We start from the raw sequence: 22,728 nt of genomic DNA on the forward strand, positions 1-22,728 counted from the left end.
TGGCTGTAACTAGTCTTTTTGTAAAGATAATCATACTTTGTCTTAGAGTTTTGTAAAGCTCAAAGACTCAACTTTGAGAATATGAAACGGTTTTTTGGAAAAAAATTGCGTAAATTATGTGTAAATTCAATTTAAAACAAAAAAGAATTTTTCCTATGTTAATTAAATGGGAAACTAAAATAAAAATAGCGACCCCTTAGATTTGAGCTATAGGGCTCATGTTTGGCGACGATTTTTTTTTACATCAAATAGAAACATTTGAGGGGGTAAGAGTTAGAAAAAAAAATTAAAAATTTTGTTTGAAGCACCCTACATTGTATATAAGAATTAACTTTTTGCACATTGCATTCAATTTCTCAACGCAGCGGTTTTCTAATTGTGAAGCGCACCCCCTGGGGGAGAATTGTCATTTTTTTCTGACTGTATTTGTTCAAAATTATTGCTTAATTTTCTCGAATAAGTCTAAAGGCATCGATGTGATTTTATATTGTAGCTGGATCAAAGAAATTTATTTTGGACTTATAGGATTGACTCGAGCGTAGAAATATTTATTCCAAATGATCATGTTGCTTTGAAACGGAGTGTACATATTGTATGGAAATTTGAATTATTTAGATTCTGTTGGTCATTAACATTGAATTGTGCGTTTTGTTTGCAATTGAAGATGTTTTTTTTACGTCGCTTCCGGAAACGGGTTATATTAATCAACTGACCTGGTTGAACAATGAACGTATATAAGACGTGTATGAACGTGAATTTAATAGAAATATTCGAAGTACAATATGTCTCTTTGCGAATTCATTGGCGTCACGTCGTCGAATAAATAGTAGTTTATGCATACTTTTGTGTGAATTTAAGCGTTAGCACCTTGCTGACGGTGCAGAACTATTTTAATTAGCTCAATAGAGGAAAACCGAAAATGAATATGAATGAGCAAATAAATCTAAATAGGAATTAGTTTATTTATCCAAATTAACTAGACTTGCCATTGTCCTGAAATTTAATTTCTTTGCAGTCATCATTGTAAGGTCGTCGGTACGAAAACCTCCACTTCTTCTTACTCTGAATTAATCTTCGCATTTTCCGAATAGGTGGAAACTATTAGAACGTCCTAAATTCCTATTTGTGAACAACATTCTAGTGTAGGACCTTTTTTGCCCCCTTTACTCTTTTTTTTTTTGTTTTTATAGCTTGTGTTACATGGTGGATGGATTACCATCACATGTAACGGGTCCGACGCGGTTTACAGCGGGAAAGCACAGCTTGGTGCGGGAAATTGCGGCTTCGAGCGGAAAAGCGCGGCCTGGAACGAGAAATCTGGAGCCTGGAGCATTATTTAAACTTTTTTACATACACAACATAATTCTATATTACCCTTTGCAGAGATAGCTTTAAATAAAATGGAAGCGGTACTGACAGATCAGTACTGTATGAAAATAAATAAAAGTAAAACTAAAATACTGATATGCAAGGGAAGAAAAAGTTGGGAAAGAGCGAATATAAAGATAGGAGACGAAAAATTAGAAGAAGTGGCTGATTTTAGATACCTAGGAAGTCAGATAAGTGAGGATGGAAGGAGTAGTAGGGATATAAAGCAGAGGATAGCGCAGGGTCGTGTCGCCTTTAATAAAAAGAAGTCACTTCTATGCTCGCGAACGGTTAATTTAGAAATTCGAAAAAGGTTGTTAAAGGTGTATGTTTGGAGCACGGCGTTGTACGGGTGCGAAACATGGACAGTGGGAGCGGCGGAAAAGAAAAGGTTAGAAGCGTTCGAAATGTGGTGTTATAGGCGGATGATGAGGATATCGTGGGTAGAAAAGGTTAGAAATGAAGAGGTATTGGAAAGAATAGGAGAACAGAGGACTCTATGGAAGTCAATAAAAAATAGGCGAGATAGGTTGGTAGGACACCTTCTCAGGCATGAAGGTCTAGTCAGAGACATATTAGAGGCAGAAACAGGAGTTAGGAGGGGTAGAGGTAGACCTAGATTAGATTACTCTTCGCAAATAGTTAGGGATGTGGGCTGTTCTAGTTTTAGGGAAATGCGAAGATTAGCTCAGGATAGGAAAGAGTGGAAGTACGTGTCCAACCAGTCTTAAGACTGATGACCTTATGATGATGACCCTTTGTACATGTTTATGCAAACTGAAAAAGATATTTGACCTTGTATCAGATTAGATTTGATAACTGATTCCTTTGACGTTTATCGACAATGCTCGGGGAAGGACGCGCCAGGACGTTCCTTCAGGCTTGTGTGAATTCGGTATCTAATCGTTTATTTTACACTTTACAAATCTAAGAAGAATGTGTTTTTTATCAAATTCTGTCGAATTGGGTGTCTGTTAACTATTAAATATTTTCGAATCATCTTTCTAAATGTGCAAAAAATTTTTATAAATAGGTTTCATTGAATCCGCTAATACAAAGCATATTTCTTATTATTTTAAGTAGGTTATAAAAGAAATCCTACGGCACTTTATTCATTGTTTGTTAACACTTCGAAACATAAAAGAAACGTTCAATATTGTATACTTTAAAAAGGTCTACAAAAAAGTCCGGGAATGTATATATATCTATCTCTTAGGGATAACCCACAATAACCATTTTTTATCCTTTACTTTTTACGAGAAATAATGGCTTATTTACGAAGCGATTTTAAGCAATACAGCATTAATCTTTATCCAATTAATATATTGTGCATTTAATATAGATCAATATGGCCTTTTACAGCATGTAATTTAAATGAATATTTTCGAAGATATTACAGACTTAAAATGAAGGGACATAGCGGTTGCGGCGGTACGCCAGTTTTTTATTGTCTAATGACAAAAAAGCTGTGAATGTTGTATAGAAAGACATTCTATAGTATATTTACTATCAGCATTGCACCCGTGCGAAGTATAGTGTACAAATAATACCATTAAACCAATTTCTTAACATAATTAATCAATAACCTTAACATACCGGGATAGGGTATGTTTGAAGAAGTTTCACTTTAGTGGCGTGTTGTATAATTACACGTTGTATTGTTTTTAAAACAGTGGTAATGTTAATTTTTTATTTTTTGTTGTCAGGGTTAAAACGTAGTAAAGCAAACTAAAAATTTCAAATATTGAAAATGTTTTTGTTCCGAGAAAAGAATATATTAAAGTTGCTCCAAATAGTTTAACTTATAAATCCACTGGAAGTAATAATTTTTCGTGGTATTGGTCTTGCATAATCGGTGTTGTTCTTAGTTATGCTAATATAAAGACAGTCTTAGTCTTGCATTTTCGTAAGACAAAGACTGCAAAACTAAGACCAACTTTCCTGATCACTAATCGCAATGAGTGAGCAAGAGAAAAACTGATGATTACCTACGGTACAGCTAATCAATAACGAGTTGGTTTATTCTAATTGAACACCACAGTGTCATATAACAATGACAGTATTGTTTTACAATAATAACAAGCAATAACCGGATACAGTGACCGCAGACAAAATGTGTTTGTTTTTTACAGTTGTGCTGCAAAAATGAATTGTTGTGAAGACAAGAAGAAACAAAGTACTAATGTTGTTATAACAATAATTGTGGATTCGCGTTAAACATGAACTTGACAAAATATTCCGTTGTGCGTAAATCGAAGGCATGTTTTCCTTGTTTTTGTTCAATTTTGATTTTTGTTTATCATTAGCAATTATTTATCCTTTTCAATTTCGTGTTAACTAATTATCATAGTATTATTACACACTGCACGTCATTTGCCAAAGCGTCATTCAGGGTACTTTATTTAGTTATTAATTAGTTTGTTTTGTTTGTTTAGTTGTCATTCTATAATTTTTTTCTTTTTTTCATTGCAGATTCTTTTTTTTAAGAAATGGCCTTGGTACTTCGATACGTAGACGATCTACATACGTTATTTAATAAACATGGGGGTAAGTTGCAATTAAAATATTATTTAAGTGAAATAAACAGATAGAATGAAAATTTTGCCTTTTGAAATTTTGTTATTGTTGTGACGCTGTTAAAATTTTTTTTGCTTTTCAGACTCCAGAACCGCCAACTTTCCACTCATGTCTAGTCCATTCTACACAGCAGCAATATGCCTTAGTTATGTATATATAGTAAAGGTAAGTCTTATTTATTACACAATTATAATTTTTGCTATAATAATTTGTTTCGGTAAAGGTCTAGATGATGGACCCCACCCCCGAAGGGGGTAGGAGTGGGTGGGATCGAAAGAGGAGGTCTCCCCCGCCACTGTACCATAAAAAGTTCGTCACGGTCTCACCCCCATAAAAAGTGATGGGGGTTGAAAGTTGATTATTTTGACAATTTTCATACACTATAATTAAAATAAAATTCAATAAAATAATTATGTGTTTGGTTTAATTAGATATCTGCCACTTAAAAACTACCTTTGCAAAGATTTCTGGGAATTGTGTANGATATTTAAATAATGTTTTATATAACTTTTTCAATATTTTTATGTATTTTTCATTAGTTTTACCTTTGAATATTGTTTAAGAATGACTATATAAATATTTACATGCCTAGAAATGTATAAAAATTGGCATATTTATTAATTTTGAACCCCCATAACTTTTTGGGGGTGAGACCGCCACTAACTTTTTATGGTACAGTGGTGGGAGAGACCCTTCGGGGGTGGGGGCCATAATCTAGACCTTTACCTTTGTTTCTTTTACTAAATGATTACAAGCTATACATAAAGTATACTAAAAATTGGATTATTGCGCTTTCAAATTTTTGAATATACTTATATGTCTACAAAATTTTGCGCACATAATGTCTATCAGCTTTATTCAAAATTGCTTGATCAAATGAGTTTTGGACAACTCAAATTAATCTAAAATGATTGTTTAATGATATAGTGTTAACATGCGTTAGTTTAGAGATACAGTGGATTTCGGGTATAACGACAACGAAGGGACCACTGTAATTTCGTCGTTATATCCAGAAGTCGTTACAGGCAAAGTTAAAGGACACACTGTTTTTCAATTTTGAAACAATTTTCGCCTTTTTGTAACATTTCACATTTGTTGACTATCTGCGTGAATTTAAACAAAAGATAAGAAAGCTCTTTGTGGCCGACTTCGGTCGCTATATCTACATGGAATTACTAGGGATTTGTTACAAATGATTCATTAAAAACAGTCGTTACACCCCAACTCGGCGTTACATCCGTAGTCGCTATAGCCACATGAATTTTGTACTAGTGTGCTTTAAATTCAAGGGACTTACATATGACGTCGCTATAGCACAATGGTTGCTATAACCAAGGTCGTAATAAATGAAATCCACTGTATTTCAAAATAGAATGTATGTACAGACAAATATACACCCGAATATAGACATTTAATGTTTAGTTTCAACTGTAAAACATCCAGATGGTTTTTAATTGAAAGTTTTGATTAAATAAAACCATCCTGGATAACGAAATAACCCATCTGTCATTTGATTAAACGTTTTAATCGTCAGCTCTAAAATGTTGTAATATCAGCTATACCAGTTGCACCGATTTTGCGTGCCTCCAAGACAAATACGCATTTTTTACTGTTTTCAAGTCGGACAAAATTTTACAGAATCCTAGCATTGAAAAATTTATGCTATTTCACGTATATTTTGCCGCTTTCCCATTTTTTTATGTTAAATGTTAATCGGTCGAATTTTTGCTTATTTCCACATTTTATTGTTGTGTATGGCTTGACGGCTCGGTTACTCCCTCAAAGTCGACACTAGTAAACAATTACATAATAGCTAATAAATAATTTATAAAGGTATCCTAGATCACTCCTGATAATCATGATAACGGGAGCTTCAGTTAAACGGTAAATAATTATGATCAATTCTGTCGGATTTTTGTCACTGCGTAACTACCTGTAAGGACAAGATTCATGAGATTCTAAATTACCTCTAACAATCTCTACGTTTCATTTTAAAAACATTACGTCTTGAAATGTCCACACGTGGATGCTTTTAAGAAAATATACCTGTGCCTTTTTTCCACGTTCTTTAAAATTACGCGTGACGGAATTCGATTAAGAAAAACGATTTGAAACGAAAATGAGGTTCATTACAAAGTTCCCACAATTTTCTTGAATTACGTTCATTTTGTAATAAAACCATAGACATTATTACGTTGGTCACGTAAAATTGAATCAATTTCGTAAGAAAACTCGTGTAAAAAAAATGCATGAAAAGTGCATTCGTAACCAGCGGCATACATAATTTGCAAAATGTTGCACTTCTGTACTAAAATACTTTTTGTTTTATCACTCGTAGATACAGTCACTGACAAAATTATGAGAAATAACTTGTATTTTAAGATTGTGGAGCAAATTCCTCACATTTTTTTTTTTATTTTGGCTTAAATTAAGATCTCTTGGATTCATCGTAACGAAAAATTTATAATAGTGCGAACTAGCATATTGAGTTTATTAATAACTAGAATATATAGGTCACCATTTTTATAAATATCCCAACCGAAATGTGACTTTTGTACCGTGAAAAAATCCACTTTTATTGCCTATGCGCGATATTTTATGGCTTTTATTCTACTATACATAGGTACTGTCAGAGATGTGAAAAACAGTTGTTAGAATTTATCTATTTGTTTGACACAGAAGATGCAAAATATGAAACGGTTTTATTTCAAATAATATCTACTAAAGATAAAGTCGCTATTTTTTAAATACAGTCGAATTTGATTCTAAAGAACACGAAGAGACTAAAAATTATAGCCGAGTGTTGAGGAAAACTTATTCTGAATAAGAAAAGCGATAAAAAATACATAGCTATTTATAACAATTTGTAGAAGGTTCGGCATTAAAATAAAGTAAGAATTTTGAAACATTCTTACAAAGAAATATTAGTTCGTTATAACCTACCGAAATTCATTCGTTACATCAAACTACAAAAGCTTTGTTCTTTAAATGTCGTTTAGGGATTTTTGAGAGGTACAATCGGAGACAAGAATACATAAATTTAGAAATTCGTGATTAATTAGGTTTTGCAGCATATCATGAGGTAAATAAATACTATTTATACTAACAAAAAAAGTATACGGTTTGAGAGAAAATTTGAAATTTGACAAAAAAAATTGAATAAAATAAGAAATAACGAATAATATGGAAAATTTTTAACTGACCTTTAGCAGTGAATATGCCTTGATTTCAACCTCGAAACAAAAAATATTTAGTTTCAATCTCTATTAATAATGAGCGTAAACCTTTTTAATATGTTTAAATAATAATTAAAACTTTAAAATTGCATTTATTTCAGACAATTATAAATATTATCATTATATTATCAAGTAAAAACGATATTTTTAACTTTTCATTTTTTCCTCGATAACCATTTCGTGAATTTGAATAACCTTACGCTAAAGTGATTCTCCAGAGTTGAAGTTACTTATTATAAAAGATTGAAATTTCTGGTAGCTTTTTTTCTGTTAATAAAAATAAATTTAATCTGTTCGGTTAACGAATCTCCATAAAATGTCCTGCAAAATTACAATTTTTTAAAATTTCAATAACTTTTTAACGGTTTAGTGAATCGATTTGTAACTTTTACAGGATTTTAGAACGTTCTTCCAAATTTTTATTTGTCTCGTAGCATTTTGACATACCTCCCAAACATCCTTAAGACCAAGCATTTTGTTATAGTCTGTGTTCGTAATAACCGAGTTCTACTGTGTTTTTTTATAGTTAAAAATTCATTTTTATTGTTCTTTATTACTAAAATTGCCCTAATTGTGTAGTGTAAAGTTCATGCAGGGACTGTAGAACGAATAGTCGGGTAATTTGGTTTTTAAGGTGACAGTATTCATGAAGAGCGACAGTGGATAAGTTATCTTATGATGTTAGCTTTTTATTTTTATCAATAATTTTATGTGTAGTTAGTATGACAGCAGTTTGTGGATTCTATGGAAAAATGAATCAGTCATAAAAAAAATCTTAGTTGACAGTGGATACGTTTCCAATTATTTTCACAACTATAATGAGAACACTATGATGAGATAACTCAATTCAGCTTAACTAGGGTGGAAACAATACAATCGTACTTTGCATTTATCACTTTTAAATAAATAAAAATTGGTTGAAATACTGTATATAAAACCAAGTAGATATCCACACAAGTGGACCTTGTTGGAGGATACGTAATCCTAAAATGTAGCATCGTGCTACAGATGGCGTTCACTGGGCGACCTGTAGTATTTTCTAAAACGCACTGTTAAGACAGCAGGTAAAACTTGGTCTGTGTTCTGTCGGAGCTGCCTGCGTCGCGCTGATGAGATCCAAAAAGATCGAAATCGCGATCCGCATCTGGCAGTTTCGACAGAATACAGACCACTTCGAATTATTTTAAACCAAAACAAGTTAATATTTAGAAAAAGAAATTTAAAAGTGAAAATAAAAATGGCTATTTTACACATTTCATTTTAAATAGTATTGTTCCTAAAGAAATTAATTTGTATATTAAAAAATTCACTTTCTTATTCCAGGATAATCCCAAGCTTTATTGCGTTTTCGAATTGCCTTGATTATATTAATTTTATATGACGATTAAGTTCTGCGATTACAATAACGTGAATTTGTAACATAAAAATTTAGAAGTAGAATTTCTGTTACAGATAATAACGTTTGAATTCAGGTGTTTGCTTCATATAATAGGATGATTCTACTTAATAACATTCGAAAGAATTTTTAAAGTTAACTACGTTTGTTTCCAACTCGGTATATGTTTTAGATTTCTTCATGTTTGATGATCGATTCTAAATTCTTTTCAACTTTCAAAAATTTAAAAAAAAAAAACTTTCTCACGATAAACTACCATTAGTAGAGCTCTAATGAATGACTACAGTTTCTTCATCTATGCATTTTGTAAATTATTTTTGCTATTGTCAATTTAATAACAAACTGTAAAATAATTTCATTAATTCATTAGAACCTTACCAAAAAATGAGAATAAATGATCAAAAAGATTTTTTACTTAAACACCATTTTCCTAGGTGATTTATTTTTATTGTAAAAACAGATTGCACTGTACAATCACATAGAGTTGTTATTGTTTATTTCAAGATAAGATTCGTGTCAATGTTCAGAAAAATGCAATCTAAAATATATGACATCAAGAAGTTCCTGTCTGGTCGTTGCCTATTGAGTTTTATTACGTAATAATATTGGTAGTAAATATCCAGTTTACGACACTTTTAAAGCGTGCTGCAATATTATCTTCTCATTTTGTTCATGTTTTTGAGCATTAAATACCTACTAAACCAAACCGTTACCGAAAGCAATAAAATTTGACAGATAACAAATAAGTGCAAATAAATAACTGGGCTGATAAAATCGTTAAACGGATGCTGTAAGTCAAATTATATAATCGACGACTTATCAGGTGATTGGGCACCGTTTCCCCGAAGAAATTCATTTAAAATTCGGGGTTTGTTTTTTGGAAAAACTCTCAGACACGTCGATCTTTACTTTTGGTTGAGGGTTTTTTCATGGTAAATTCGTGTATACAGGGTGGCCCAAAAATAAGTGACTACCACCGACATTATAATTTTGTTTTCAAATAGAAGCACCTATTTTTTATTACACTTTTGAATTCCGCATTAATTGTGTACTTAGACTAACTATAAAATTACATAATACTCAGATTAACTGCCCTTTACGTAAATGCTAAGAACCCAAATATACCAGCAGATTCGGTATGACTTAAATAGGATGGAGCACTCCCTCCCGCCTCCAAACTATTCGCGATTAGTGCAAGATTACCTTAACAATATTTTTCAAAATAGACGAATCGGAAGAAGAGGCGATATCGAATATTCAGTTAGGTCTCCAGGCTTGACTCGCTAAATTTTTATCTATTGGGTTATCTGAAATCTTAAATTTACTTCGAGAAACCGAAAAATTTTGAAAAATTGAAGAACAAATTAGAGCAGAAATACAACAAATCCAACCACAAACCTTCACTAAAGTGTTACGAGATTTTCAAAATCGATTTGCCTGTTGCCAGGAATTTAATGGTCAGCAATTAGAACATCTAATTAAACAATTTGTTGTTCTATTGTTTAATAAATTTCCAAAAAACCAACTCCTAATTTTGAATGTGTTTGTTCGCATCTCAAATTTAAAAAGTGATTCGTAAATTTATCGATAACTGCTGACTTAAGGTATAGGATGTGGTACATAAAACACAGTTGAAATCCGATACAGACTTTAAAAACTTAATAAATCGTAGGTGCATCCATTTGAAAAAATCGATGTGTTTTTCAAAAAAAACAAACCCCTGAATTGTAAATGAAATGACTCCAATCCTTGCATTCTCATGTCTACATTATAATTAAAGTGTAGTTTGTCCGTGCGTGTCGTTATAGCTCCGCAACCGAATCTCGCAGCCTCATGAGGGCTGTATGATATGATAGCCTTCCATCCCCCGTTATTAAAGGTTTCGGTTTTCACCTACAGGGGATGGTTTCAATGATATGGGAGTTAAAAGACTATCTCGCCCCAAAAGAATCCATATAAAGAGCCAGTAAAGGTGTTAATTGTGTTCCGACGTTTGGTCAAAACGTTACAGAATACCACACATCAGATTTTTTCCTGAGGGCCCTACATCTACAGGGTTCGAAAATGTTTTAGGATTTTATAGAAGGTTCGATAACGTCCCCGAATGATAACTATAGGGTTGTTCGGAAAGTCATTTCGTTTTTTTTTGTGGAAATGAAAGACAGTTTTCGTATAATAAACAAATACTTTATTAAATTATATATTGACCGTTCTGGTCCAACACCTTTTGCCATCTTTCTGGTAGTAGCATAATTCCACGCTCATAAAATTTTTGGTCTTTGCTGGCAAAAAACTGATCGAGGAGGTTTTTGACCTCCTCATTTGAGGTGAAGGTTTTACCGTCTAAAAAATTTTGGAGTGACCGGAACAAATAATAATCCGATGGTGCCAGGTCTGGAGAATATGGTGGGTGTAGCATTGTATCCCATTCAAGCTGTAAAAGCTTTTGGCGAGTGACCAAACTTGTGTGAGGTCTCGCGTTGTCTTGGTGAAACACTACACCTTTCCTGTTGATTAGTTCTGACCTTTTCTGTTGAAGTGCATCATTCAGTTTGTCCAGCTGATGACAGTAGACTTCCGAATTAATCGTTGTGTTATCCGGTAAAAGCTCAAAAAAAACGATTCCTTTAAAATCCCACCAAACAGACAGCATCACCTTTTTTTGGTGAATATCGGCTTTGGAAATGGTTTGAGCCGGTTCATCTTTTTTGCTCCATGACCTCTTGCGTTTGACGTTGTTGTATACAACCCATTTTTCGTCCCCAGTGATGATGCGCTTCAAAAACGGATCATTTTCGTGACGTTTGAGAAGCGAATCGCAGACGTCAATGCGGCGACACAGATTTCTCTCTGTGAGAACATGGGGAACCCATACATCGAGCTTCGAGGATAATCCCAGGCCTTTCAAGTGGTCATAAACTGTTGAATTTGATAAATTTAACCTCAATCCGATCTCACGTGTTGTTATTCGCCGGTTCACATCAACTAATGCCTTTATCGCGTCTTTATCAGCTTCAACCGGCCTTCCCGAACGTGGTGCATCTTCGACATCAAAATTGCCGGATCGAAATTTAGCGAACCAGTTCTGGCACTGGCGTACTGTCAACACACCTTCTCCATACACATCAGTCAATTTCTTTCTGGCTTGAACAGCATTTTTACCCTTTCTGTAGTAAAACAGTAAGATATGTCGAAAATGCTGCTTATCGCTCTCCATATTTAAAAGGGCACCAACCAAAAACTACTGCGTAGAATTAATTGGAATTTTTCACACACAAGCCTTGCTATATGAGCTCTCAAAGCATATAAAAATTATACGGCTTAAATGTGAAGTTGGGTGCAAAAGAATACAATTAAATCCTCTGTCGGGAAAAAACGAAATGACTTTCGGAACAACCCTATAATTTATTCTGAGCATAGTATGAAAATAAAATCTGACAAGTTTCATCGAAGATCTTGGCATGTGTTTTATTTCTAAAATTGTGTATTACATATCATGTTTCATATTACCTGCAGACATTTTATTGGAAAGATTTTACACTACAAAAATTAAATTATTCGTAGGTAGATACTAAACAATAGACAATAGAGTCATGATTAGGTATTTTTGGCACAATTACCTTACATTTTGGCACGCTAGTTCTTGTTACACTTAATCTCTATTTTGTTTTTAATATTGTAATAATTTTGTATCATTGGTGACACAGAAAGCCGGCCGTACGTTTTCAATAATTTCATAAGTTTGATTATATAGTTATACGTATAAATATTTTTGAAAAACTTACCGAAACATTTGAGGTTGTATGAAATGTTGAGAATTCTTACTAAGCAAAAGGTTTGTGTAAACGTACGTCCTGCAATGAAAAATTTATATATCGGTATGACTTAAATAGGATGGAGCACTCCCTCCCGCCTCCAAACTATTCGCGATTAGTGCAAGATTACCTTAACAATATTTTTCAAAATAGACGAATCGGAAGAAGAGGCGATATCGAATATTCAGTTAGGTCTCCAGGCTTGACTCGCTAAATTTTTATCTATTGGGTTATCTGAAATCTTAAATTTACTTCGAGAAACCGAAAAATTTTGAAAAATTGAAGAACAAATTAGAGCAGAAATACAACAAATCCAACCACAAACCTTCACTAAAGTGTTACGAGATTTTCAAAATCGATTTGCCTGTTGCCAGGAATTTAATGGTCAGCAATTAGAACATCTAATTAAACAATTTGTTGTTCTATTGTTTAATAAATTTCCAAAAAACCAACTCCTAATTTTGAATGTGTTTGTTCGCATCTCAAATTTAAAAAGTGATTCGTAAATTTATCGATNACTCACCTTCATCCCGAGGCGAATTTTTTCTATGGACTTTTGAATTAGCCACATAGCTATAATCTTTATTTGCCATTAAAGACATTGCTACGAATTTTATAATATAATTACATTACCTACTGATAATTTGAAGCAACACAGGCAATGTCAAATAATTATGTGGCATGTTGGTAATGTGAAGGTTTGATTTTTTAAAATTTCACATGCGAATCTTTACTTCATATTGCATGCATTTGCTGATGATTTAAAAATATATATTTATTCTTTAAAATTATTATTTGGAGCTATCTTTTTTACAGAATGTTATAATTCAATAATTTTGAAAAATGTATTGAACTATTGCATTTCTTTTACCTTGCCTAGCTTTGTTTTATAATATCTCATTCACATTGCCTACCTTAAATTTATGATATTAGTTTTGTCATTATTACATTGCCTGACTTAGGAATGGTCTTAGGTTTACATTGCCACTATTGAAATGGGAATTGTGCTACACTTTTAATGTAAAAGCAATGTAATCCTGATTCAATGTAGGTAATGTGAAGACTATAGGAAAATTTTGCCTCGGGATACTCGCGTTGCTCACTTCTCTACTCAATTCTCTGCTCACTTTTGAGAAACACAAGTAGGAGTAACGAGGGTGCTCTAGTTTTCGGGAAACGCAAAGATAGGCTCAGGATAGGGATAGTGGAGGTGCGTGTCCAATCAATCTTCGGTCTAACGACATTGTGTTGAAGATGAATATAGTGGCGTATTGTTATCGAATAATTATAGACCCCACTCTGTTTGCATTTTTTGTTTCTTCAGCATTCGAACAAAAGATTATTTAAACGAATATTGAACGAAATTTATTAATATTTCATGCATGAATAGCTAGTTAGGGACATATTACAAGCAGAAACAGGAGTTAAGAGGAGTAGATTAGACTAATTAGACTACCAAAAATAGTTAAGGATGGAAGATTAGCTCAGAATAGAAAAAAGTGGAGGTGTATGTCCAACCAGTCTTGGGACTGACAATCTTATGATGATGATAATTAATAGTCATAGTGATGGCTAGTTAGTGAAGCTCGAAATTCTTTATCTTTTATTAAAACGTCTAATAAGCCATTAAACCCTGTCTTACGTTATTAACTTAGCGAAAAGCTACAAGTTTGCGTATATCACAACTCTTAATTGAGATTACTAATTATCACTTATTCTTGACATTAATTATATTTAATAATGTGTTGGGAAAATTGCACATGGCCATAGATATTATGCAACGTATTGGAGTTTTCAAATACCATAATTGCGCTGTTAATTACGGTGTACAGCAACTTATCAATCGTTACGTAAGTTACATACATGTATACATATGTATGTATGTTCCAGTGAATGACAGAATTTTTCATGCTAGGTAAAGGTCAATTTTGATCATCGTCATGTTCATTGATAAATGGAAGCCATCAAAATCATTTTTTCCGACTGTACTTGGCCTACTGGGATATTTTTTGCACATTTCGGTTGCTTTGATACTGTATTTTAGTATAATACTTGGCAGTCCTTTTGAAACTAAATGAATGTGAAAATATTGAAATAACATATACAGAGACTTAAAATCAAACATGTTTTCAAAAATAGGTTTCATTATTATAACATAAATTCAGTATTTTGAGCACTTAGGCTAATTTTTCCGAGACGCTACACTAATTGTTTTTATTTAATTTTGTTCGATTACATTATATTGGACGAAAGCGGAACACGTATCCGCAGTAATAGGGGTGAAATACTTATTGGTTTATTTATAGTAAAAGCTCCTTATTCGCGGGGTATACGTTCCATAAATATGCCGCGAATACAGAAACCGTGGATATGGAATGGTAATTAGTACGGAATCATAGGGGATACATTCAAAGGTTCCAAAATAAAACCGATATGTATCAAAATAAAATCAATGTATTGATAAATTCGCAATTAAAATTAATCGTTATAATCAGCTTTAGGCAAGAGTTTGAAAAATTTAGTGATTTTTTTCTTGTTTTAAATTTTGAGATTAGTCCACTCCGTTACATCTTTTATAAAAGCCGCATCGGCATGTTACCAACTGTACATACTCAAAATATGCCGATAGATTAAGAGGATTCAGTAGTACACGCACCGTAACAGGCTTATCGGTTCTAGATATCATGAGTTTAATATTTCGAACAGAGGTTTGAAATTTTGTAGTTAGATAAAGATTTGTTCTAAAGCTTGTCTAAGGTCATTTTTTATTTTTTTTATTTCTACTGAAAATACGTGTCTTACAAGAAGCATCAACTTTAAGCACTTGTAAAAGCTTTTAATGACCATATTATTGAAAACCAAAAACGTACCGAGTTAGTGTGAACGTTTGTCTGTTACCATACAAAAAATTAGATATTTATCTCGCAACGTTAAATCACAATGTTTAGAATAGGAACCCATGTTTTCGGAAAAATTCACACTAGGCACGAGCGGTCTATTATGGTCAATTCCCTTAATAAATGACATCAAATTCTTTTCTGTTTAACGATTTCAACCGCGAATAATGAAATTTTTAACAGCGAATACAGGAACAGGGTTGCAATTTTTTCACCCGCGAATAATGAAAACGCGAATAAGGAAACCGTGAATAAGAAACTTTTATTGTACCCTTATTTTATTATTCCTTTTGTTGAATTTCAACACTATAAAAAATTTTTCTTTATCGGTATTTCTGTTTAAAGGTTAAGATTATGTTGTTTTAATTTTTCAGGTGCATATACAATCGCAATAGTTAACAGTCTTTTTTTTTTTTTGTTTCAGGTCTTGGGGCCAAAATTAATGGAAAATAGGAAGCCGTTTCAATTAAAAAATGCACTTATAGCTTATAATTTATTCCAAGTAGTGTTTAGTTTTTGGCTGTTTTACGAAGTAAGTATTCTAATTCTATTCTATTTTAAAAAGGATAACCATAACCTACAATTGCTTGATTTATGTTAAAACGATTTACAAGGTCCTTTTGTATGGTATAAAGTTGTATTTTTCCCAAAAATAAAGATGACGAAAAATCGTTTCTCTAAATGTAAACTGCTTCATTAAAGTGTGTATTCACCTGGTTGTGAGCACGAACATGTTCGAGGCGAGAACTGAAAACGAAATCAGTTTCATATTCATTTAGTGGATAATAACTGATGAAGACTATTATAATTAAAACGACGCAAACGGGGCAAGCATATGTCCGTATCAAATCAAATTCTATTTACATCATCAATTGGAAACGGATGGAGCTCGAACAGCCCTGGGGCAGATCACTTTGTTCGAGCACAGTAGACGTATTCGTTCCGCCTCGCTTTATCTTGGACGTGTTCATGCTCAGATTTATAATCACCTTTAGGATAAAGAATGATTTACTGTAGAATGTTACTGTTACTAAACAAGTAACACATAAGACACAATACTAAAAAAGTTCTTTTCAAAATCGATGAACTTATTTGGATTATTCTGAAAAATCAATCGTATGGTAAATGCAGAAAATTAAGAAAAAAGGCTGTTAGGAATTGTTTATGAAGAGTCGGGAAAACGTCAGTAACAATAAATAAGTCTGGGAATGCGCAACTGACACATGACCAAACCCTTGTTTTCCAGTTTTGGGTATGTTGTTGAAAATTAAGAAATCTAATCCGATCCTAATCTAACCTGACCTAATATTTTTTTGTGAAAAATAAAATATTGATAAAACTGTAGGTCGATTGGGCCTCCAGACGAAAATCACTGCAGGTGTTTTCGTTGCAATTAGGATACGGTTGGACTACATGAGTTTATCGATTCTTCATTTCCATCTGCCACACATCGAAAAGAACGCTTTGGTCATGTGCCAGTTGCGCATTCCTACTATGGGGTTGGTTGTTTACACGCCTCCAAAGTTCAGCAAAAGTTTCATCTCGAGCTTTAGTAGCAAGAATTTGATATCCTTTTTTTTCTACAAATTTATTGATGACTTCGTCTTCCGAAATTGCCCTAGCTATATTTAACTGATTATAATTTGTATTTCTATCACTATGAAGCAGTTTACACTAACATATATAGTAGCAGACGTCCTTACTTTTTTAATCCATAATTAAAAATATAGGCGTTACTATTCAGTAATCAATTTTTGTTAGTCTGGTATGGCCGGTTGGTTTGGACACTACAGTTTTCGATGTCAGCCCGTTGATCATTCCAATAGCGAACAAGCGCGGAGAGTAAGTGCACGAAGAATATACGAGAATGTTTCAACTTTCATATTTCAGGGGAAAATATTTTGATTGCAGTGATCACATGGGAAACAGAGGAGTCGCATGCATTAATTCATGAAACTGCAATTATTGACAATAAAACAACAAACATACTTGTAGCTAACATAATTATGTAAACTGGTAAACAGCACTGCGTTTGAAAGAATTAATTTTAGATATTAAATCATCATCTTGCCCCATTTAACATTGTCAAAAGCCTTTTCTAAATCTACAAATCCTATGTACGCACTCTTTCCTTTTCTTTAGATATTAAATACGGAAGATTTTTTTAGAATGCCCAATATTAAATGTTAATCCACGTAAAATGTCTACTCATTACACCTGTTGTTCGTTGCTTTTCATTGTAGGCATACTATCTACAAATTACAATAGTAAAAGTATAATAAAGACGACAGTTACTTTCTCCATTAGTTCGATAATTGTGTATGTCGTCATAGTGTAACAACTAGGTATTCGTGTAATATGGTTATGTCAAGTTACAACACTTTAATGTACTGTGTCCATAAATATGCGGTAACGCACTTGTCGAAGCAATATTTTACTTACATTTGAATATTATTCTAATAATAAATTAACTAAGTTCATACACATTTATTACGTCAATATTACTCGATTAGGAGTGGTATTCGATACCAATTACGTTTAGTTGTATTCTGTAGAGGTATAGGTAGAGAAACATACAGATAAGGCAAAATGTTTACTGAAGATAGAAATTACACATTTTTTGTCGGAATTTTTTTGTAAGTTGATGGTCAGCAGCCGTCCGTCAGACGAACCTCAAAGTATTAATCCGTTTAATGAAAAACATCGAGTATTCTCAGAGATAACTTTAAATAAAATGGAAGCGGTATTGACAAAACCATATTATATGAAAATAAAACAAAAATACTGGTATGCTAGGTAAGAAAAAGCAGGGAAAAAGCTAATGTAAAGATAGGAGACGGAAGATTAGAAGAAGTGACTGATTTTAGGTATCTAGGAAGTTAGATAAGTAAGGACGGAAGGACTAGTAGGGATATAAAGCAGAGGATAGCGTAAGGTCGAGTCGCCTTGAATAAAAAGAAGTCACTTCTGTGCTCGCGAACTGTTAGCGTAGAAATTCGAAGAAAATTGTTAAAGGTGTATGTTTGGAGCGCGGCGCTGTACGGGTGAGGAAAAAAAAGGTTATAAGCGTTCGAAATGTGGTGTTATCGGCGAATAATGAGTATACCGTGCGTAGAGAAGCTTAGAAATGTAGAGGTGTTAGAAAGAATTGGAAGTCAATAAGAAATAGGCGAGATAGGTTGGTCGAACATCTTTTCAGGCATGAAGGTCTTAGTCAGAGACATATTAGAGGCAGAAACAAGAGTCAAAAGGAGTTGAGGTAGATCAAGATTAGATTACTGTTCACAAATTTTTTAGGATGTGGGCTATTCTATTTTTAGGGAAATGCGAAGATTAGCTCAGGATAGGAAAGAGTGGAGGTGACTGTCCATCCAACTTTAGGACTGATGACCTTATGATGATATTACTTTATTGTCCAGGATCCCTGGTACATTTTTGCACTTGATTACTCAAGAAATCAAGAAACTTTGATTGTGGTAGCTAACAGAGGTAGTAAGGATAAAATATGTCGGTTTGATGATTCTCAAAAATTTAAAACGGGTTTTTTTTGTTTAATCTCAAGATAATTATCTAAATTATTCGAAAAAATGTTTCTCCTACAAAATCTATGGTTTGATCAAAGAGTCCCCTCTTTTCAACTTGTACCGATAACGAGGTCATCATAAATGAATACTAACCAGCTGATTTTTTTTTTACTTAGTTAATCATCACCTCTGTTAGCTACCACAATCAAAGTTTCTTACAAGAAGTTGTTGGGCGTCTCATCAAAATGAAGCTACTCACGGAAAATTAGCTTGATAGTAATCAGGTGCAAAAATGTACCAGGGATCCTGGACTATTATTCTTTGGTACTCAATTCGCCAGATTATATTAATATAGAAAACTAAAGTGTCTCTTGCACAAGTCAATAAAAAAGTGTACCATGAACACATGAGGGAATGTTAGCTACAATTATGTGTTTTATTTTGTCTGTGGAAACATTAAAAAAAAATCGTATATGTAAATATGTATACAGTGGCGTAGCGTGAATTTCTGCTTCCCGAGGCGAAGCCTGAATTTGCTGCCTTTACTGTTTTTACAATTATGTAAGATCTTTTACTTAATTTAGTAGGGAATCGGGACTGCAGTGAAAATGAGTAAAAAGAACTTACATTTTGAGTTTAGCCCTTGAAGAGACAAGTAGCTCCAGCACAAAATTTACAGAGATTTCGGTTCTTCAAATAGATTATACCGAATGTATTGTACGAAATTTACCATAATATTATGTAGTACTAAATGTAAGTAGAATATAAAAAGTGTCTTGTTTATAATATACGTACACATAGGCGATACATTTTTGTGCTATGGGAGATTTTCTCAAATTATTATCAACACAAAAATCTTGGTATTTTTGCCAACCAAGATGGTAATGTCTTGGTACAAATTATTAATATCTGGTACAAATACCAATAAAGTGAAATATCTAACATTACTATGCGACGGACCCGATTCTAATACTGAAGAAAATATTTTTGCCGCCTGGGGCACATGGCTCCCATTTCCCCCCCCCCTACACAACACGCTACACCACTGTATATATAACTGTATAATGTATATATACACACCATTATTCAAATTCCAAACCATGTGGTGGATTTATTATTAAATTCATGGCAAGGATGTACATTATTTATTTATTTTTTATTTTACTGAGTAAAGGTGCAAAAATGAACTACGGTGCTTGAGAATGAGGCCCTGTAAAAATTGCTTGCTTTCAGATTGGGATGTCGGGGTGGTTAACGGGACGGTACAATTTTCGATGCCAGCCTGTGGACTATTCTAATAATCCAATGACATTACGAGTGAGTTAGATATTAGTGCCGATTGTTATCGTAGATGGGATTTGTGAGAGAAATAAAGTGACTCCTTATCAATAGGAATCTATACATCTTATTTACGTATCGCTTACTTTAAGTTTAAGTTAGATTCCTGACCGTTATTATTAAATTATATAGTTTTTTTCCGGAGTGGCGGCCAAATAATTACACAACTTTTTGTTTTTTGGTTTATTCAACCATCTTCGGACTTTTGAAGTGTTACTGATATTAATTTAATTTTAAAACAGTCTTTCATGTTGAACTACTCCAAGTACGCAGTAACACTTCAACAGTCTAAAGATGGTTGAATAAACTGAAACGTTACAAAAAACGTAAATTTGTGTAATTATTTGACCGCCACCCTGGAAAAAAACACACAATTTACCGTAATACTTTATAAATGGTGTTTTCTTGGTAGTTTTCGAAAATTAAATGAAAAAACGAATAATCTGAAGAGCAAACACATTTGCTAGTCTTGTAAAATGACCAGATGCCAATATATAAACTAAATTAAATAAATAACACTTTTCACTTTGAACAGCTTGTCAAATTGAAGATTAAGAATCATAAAGTAAAACTACTCAAACGAAAGCAATAAGGCCTGTAAAACTAGCAGTTTAATTTTGACCCTTTTTGTTGTTGTGTTCGAAATAGTTGGTCGAATTTTCAAAATTCTTTTATCATTAATAATCCTCCATCCTGACAATGCTTACTGTATGGTATTACTTTACAACCTAAGGCAGGTTTTCCACGAAGCCGATTACAATAAAGTCGGAAGGGCGACATTTGAGCAAACGATGAAGATCGGATACGTATAAATGAATATGACCATCGATGCGATCTGATACGTGTTGAATAATGTAGACTCGATCGGATGCACGCACGATGAAGATCGAATCGGATCGAATATTTTATCCGCTATGCCTAAATTCCGGATAACCCAAATAAAGTTCAAAATGTGCAACTCAATACGGTTTTACTAATTTCACATTAAGGAATTATTCAATCATTTAACGCTTTTCAGTCTAAGAAACCTACACATTTTATATATCAATGAATGTATAATATAAATTGTACTTTAATTATATTTGCTCTATTGTAGGAAAGCAGAAGTACAGGATATAAAAATTTAAAAAATGCCCTATGGTTAAGCCTTAATTGGTTTACTGCGGTTTATTGAATTTCTTATTTCTTTCGTGCGCTAACTCTTTCAGTATTTAACTTTAATGTCCATTCGTGATTAGAACCTGTAGTTGAAGTAAACCGCTAGTGGATCTGAAAATAGGGGAAGGCCAGGTCGCCGTTCTTATCGTTTTGGAAGGTATCCAAAAGGCAAAAACGGGACAAGGCAAGGCTTCTGTAAAGAGGAAAAATTACATATGTGTACATCCAGTATAATGTAGTCTGCATTCTTATTTCCTTTATCTATCTTAATAGTATAAAGAAGTACAATTGATAAGTTTCGATGGATTGGGAACCATCATCCGATTTCAAAAATTCTTTCACTAATATTTTCTACATGGAGAAAATGAAAAAAAAATACCTAAATATTAAAGCGATATTTACAATTTATCCTACTAGCCCATTGCTTCATAAGCGATAATAATAAAAATTACAATTTGGACCCGAATTTGTAAAAATTGAATCCCAATAGAAACAGATTTACTAGGTATTTTAGTTGATATTACAAATTTAATTGTCCTAATTAAAAAACTTTTAAACTTTTTAAAAAAACGTCAAAATTGAGATTATTACAAGTTACCTAATACATTCTGGTATTTCTACGGCAAATTCAGTCATTTACAATCGAAAATTGTAATTTTAGCATAGTCATAAAAATTTAGTTTTCTGCCTGTATAGAAAAACTTTAAGCTTAAAAAAGCTTCTGAAAATATTCGCGTTAACATATATCTTAGACCAGTAATCATATAATTAGCAATTTTAAGAAAAGGTTATTAAGTTGGAAATTAATTCTTGTTAAGTATGGTTTTAATATAAATAATCACCTTTAAGGTATTATTATAGATATCCTTATTTAATGATAAGTGTACTTTATATATGTATAACGCTGGCTAAATCACTACATAGTTTACTTTTTTTTTGAGCTGGCTGAAAACCAATGTACTAAGTACATTTTTCTTCTGTTAGGTGATCTTTAGTTCACTCTAATAAATCTAAAAAGTGAAATAAGAATTGAACTTTAAGGGATCTAACAACAATAATTATTTCTCTTGCAAATCCAAAAATGGTATATTTAGTTGTACAGTATCTATTTTTTTATTTCTCGAAATTAAAGATTAATGATACGCGATGAGTAAGATTAAGAAAGTTTTATGCATAAATAATAATCAATATTGACAAGAACGCATAAAGGGAGGCTGTCAATATTTTTTAAAATTTCCGAACTTTTTTCTTTCTCATATTTTTTACTTTAATAAATAAATAAATCATTACTTATAAATATCATTTAAATCCCTGTTTCTCTATAAAGACACCTCCCTCGGATATAAATGACATCAAATTCTTTTCTGTTTAACGATTTCAACCGCGAATAATGAAATTTTTAACAGCGAATACAGGAAC

General features: G+C 32.7%; 1 protein-coding gene across 1 annotated transcript in view; it reads left to right on the forward strand.

Annotated features, from left to right (window-relative positions):
* The window catches only part of LOC108738674 (elongation of very long chain fatty acids protein AAEL008004), a 38,530-nt gene that overhangs the window by 12,011 nt on the left and 3,791 nt on the right, over positions 1–22,728 (forward strand). Inside the window, exons 2-6 of the mRNA XM_025977161.1 lie at positions 3,841–3,915; positions 4,028–4,110; positions 15,714–15,821; positions 17,051–17,131; positions 20,047–20,130. Of these exons, the coding sequence (XP_025832946.1) occupies positions 3,858–3,915; positions 4,028–4,110; positions 15,714–15,821; positions 17,051–17,131; positions 20,047–20,130 (414 nt within the window). The 5' untranslated portion in view covers positions 3,841–3,857. The remainder of the gene's footprint in view (positions 1–3,840; positions 3,916–4,027; positions 4,111–15,713; positions 15,822–17,050; positions 17,132–20,046; positions 20,131–22,728) is intronic.

The sequence above is a fragment of the Agrilus planipennis genome, unplaced genomic scaffold (genome assembly GCF_000699045.2).
Source record: "Agrilus planipennis isolate EAB-ADULT unplaced genomic scaffold, Apla_2.0 scaffold121, whole genome shotgun sequence".
Classification (NCBI taxonomy): domain Eukaryota; kingdom Metazoa; phylum Arthropoda; class Insecta; order Coleoptera; family Buprestidae; genus Agrilus; species Agrilus planipennis.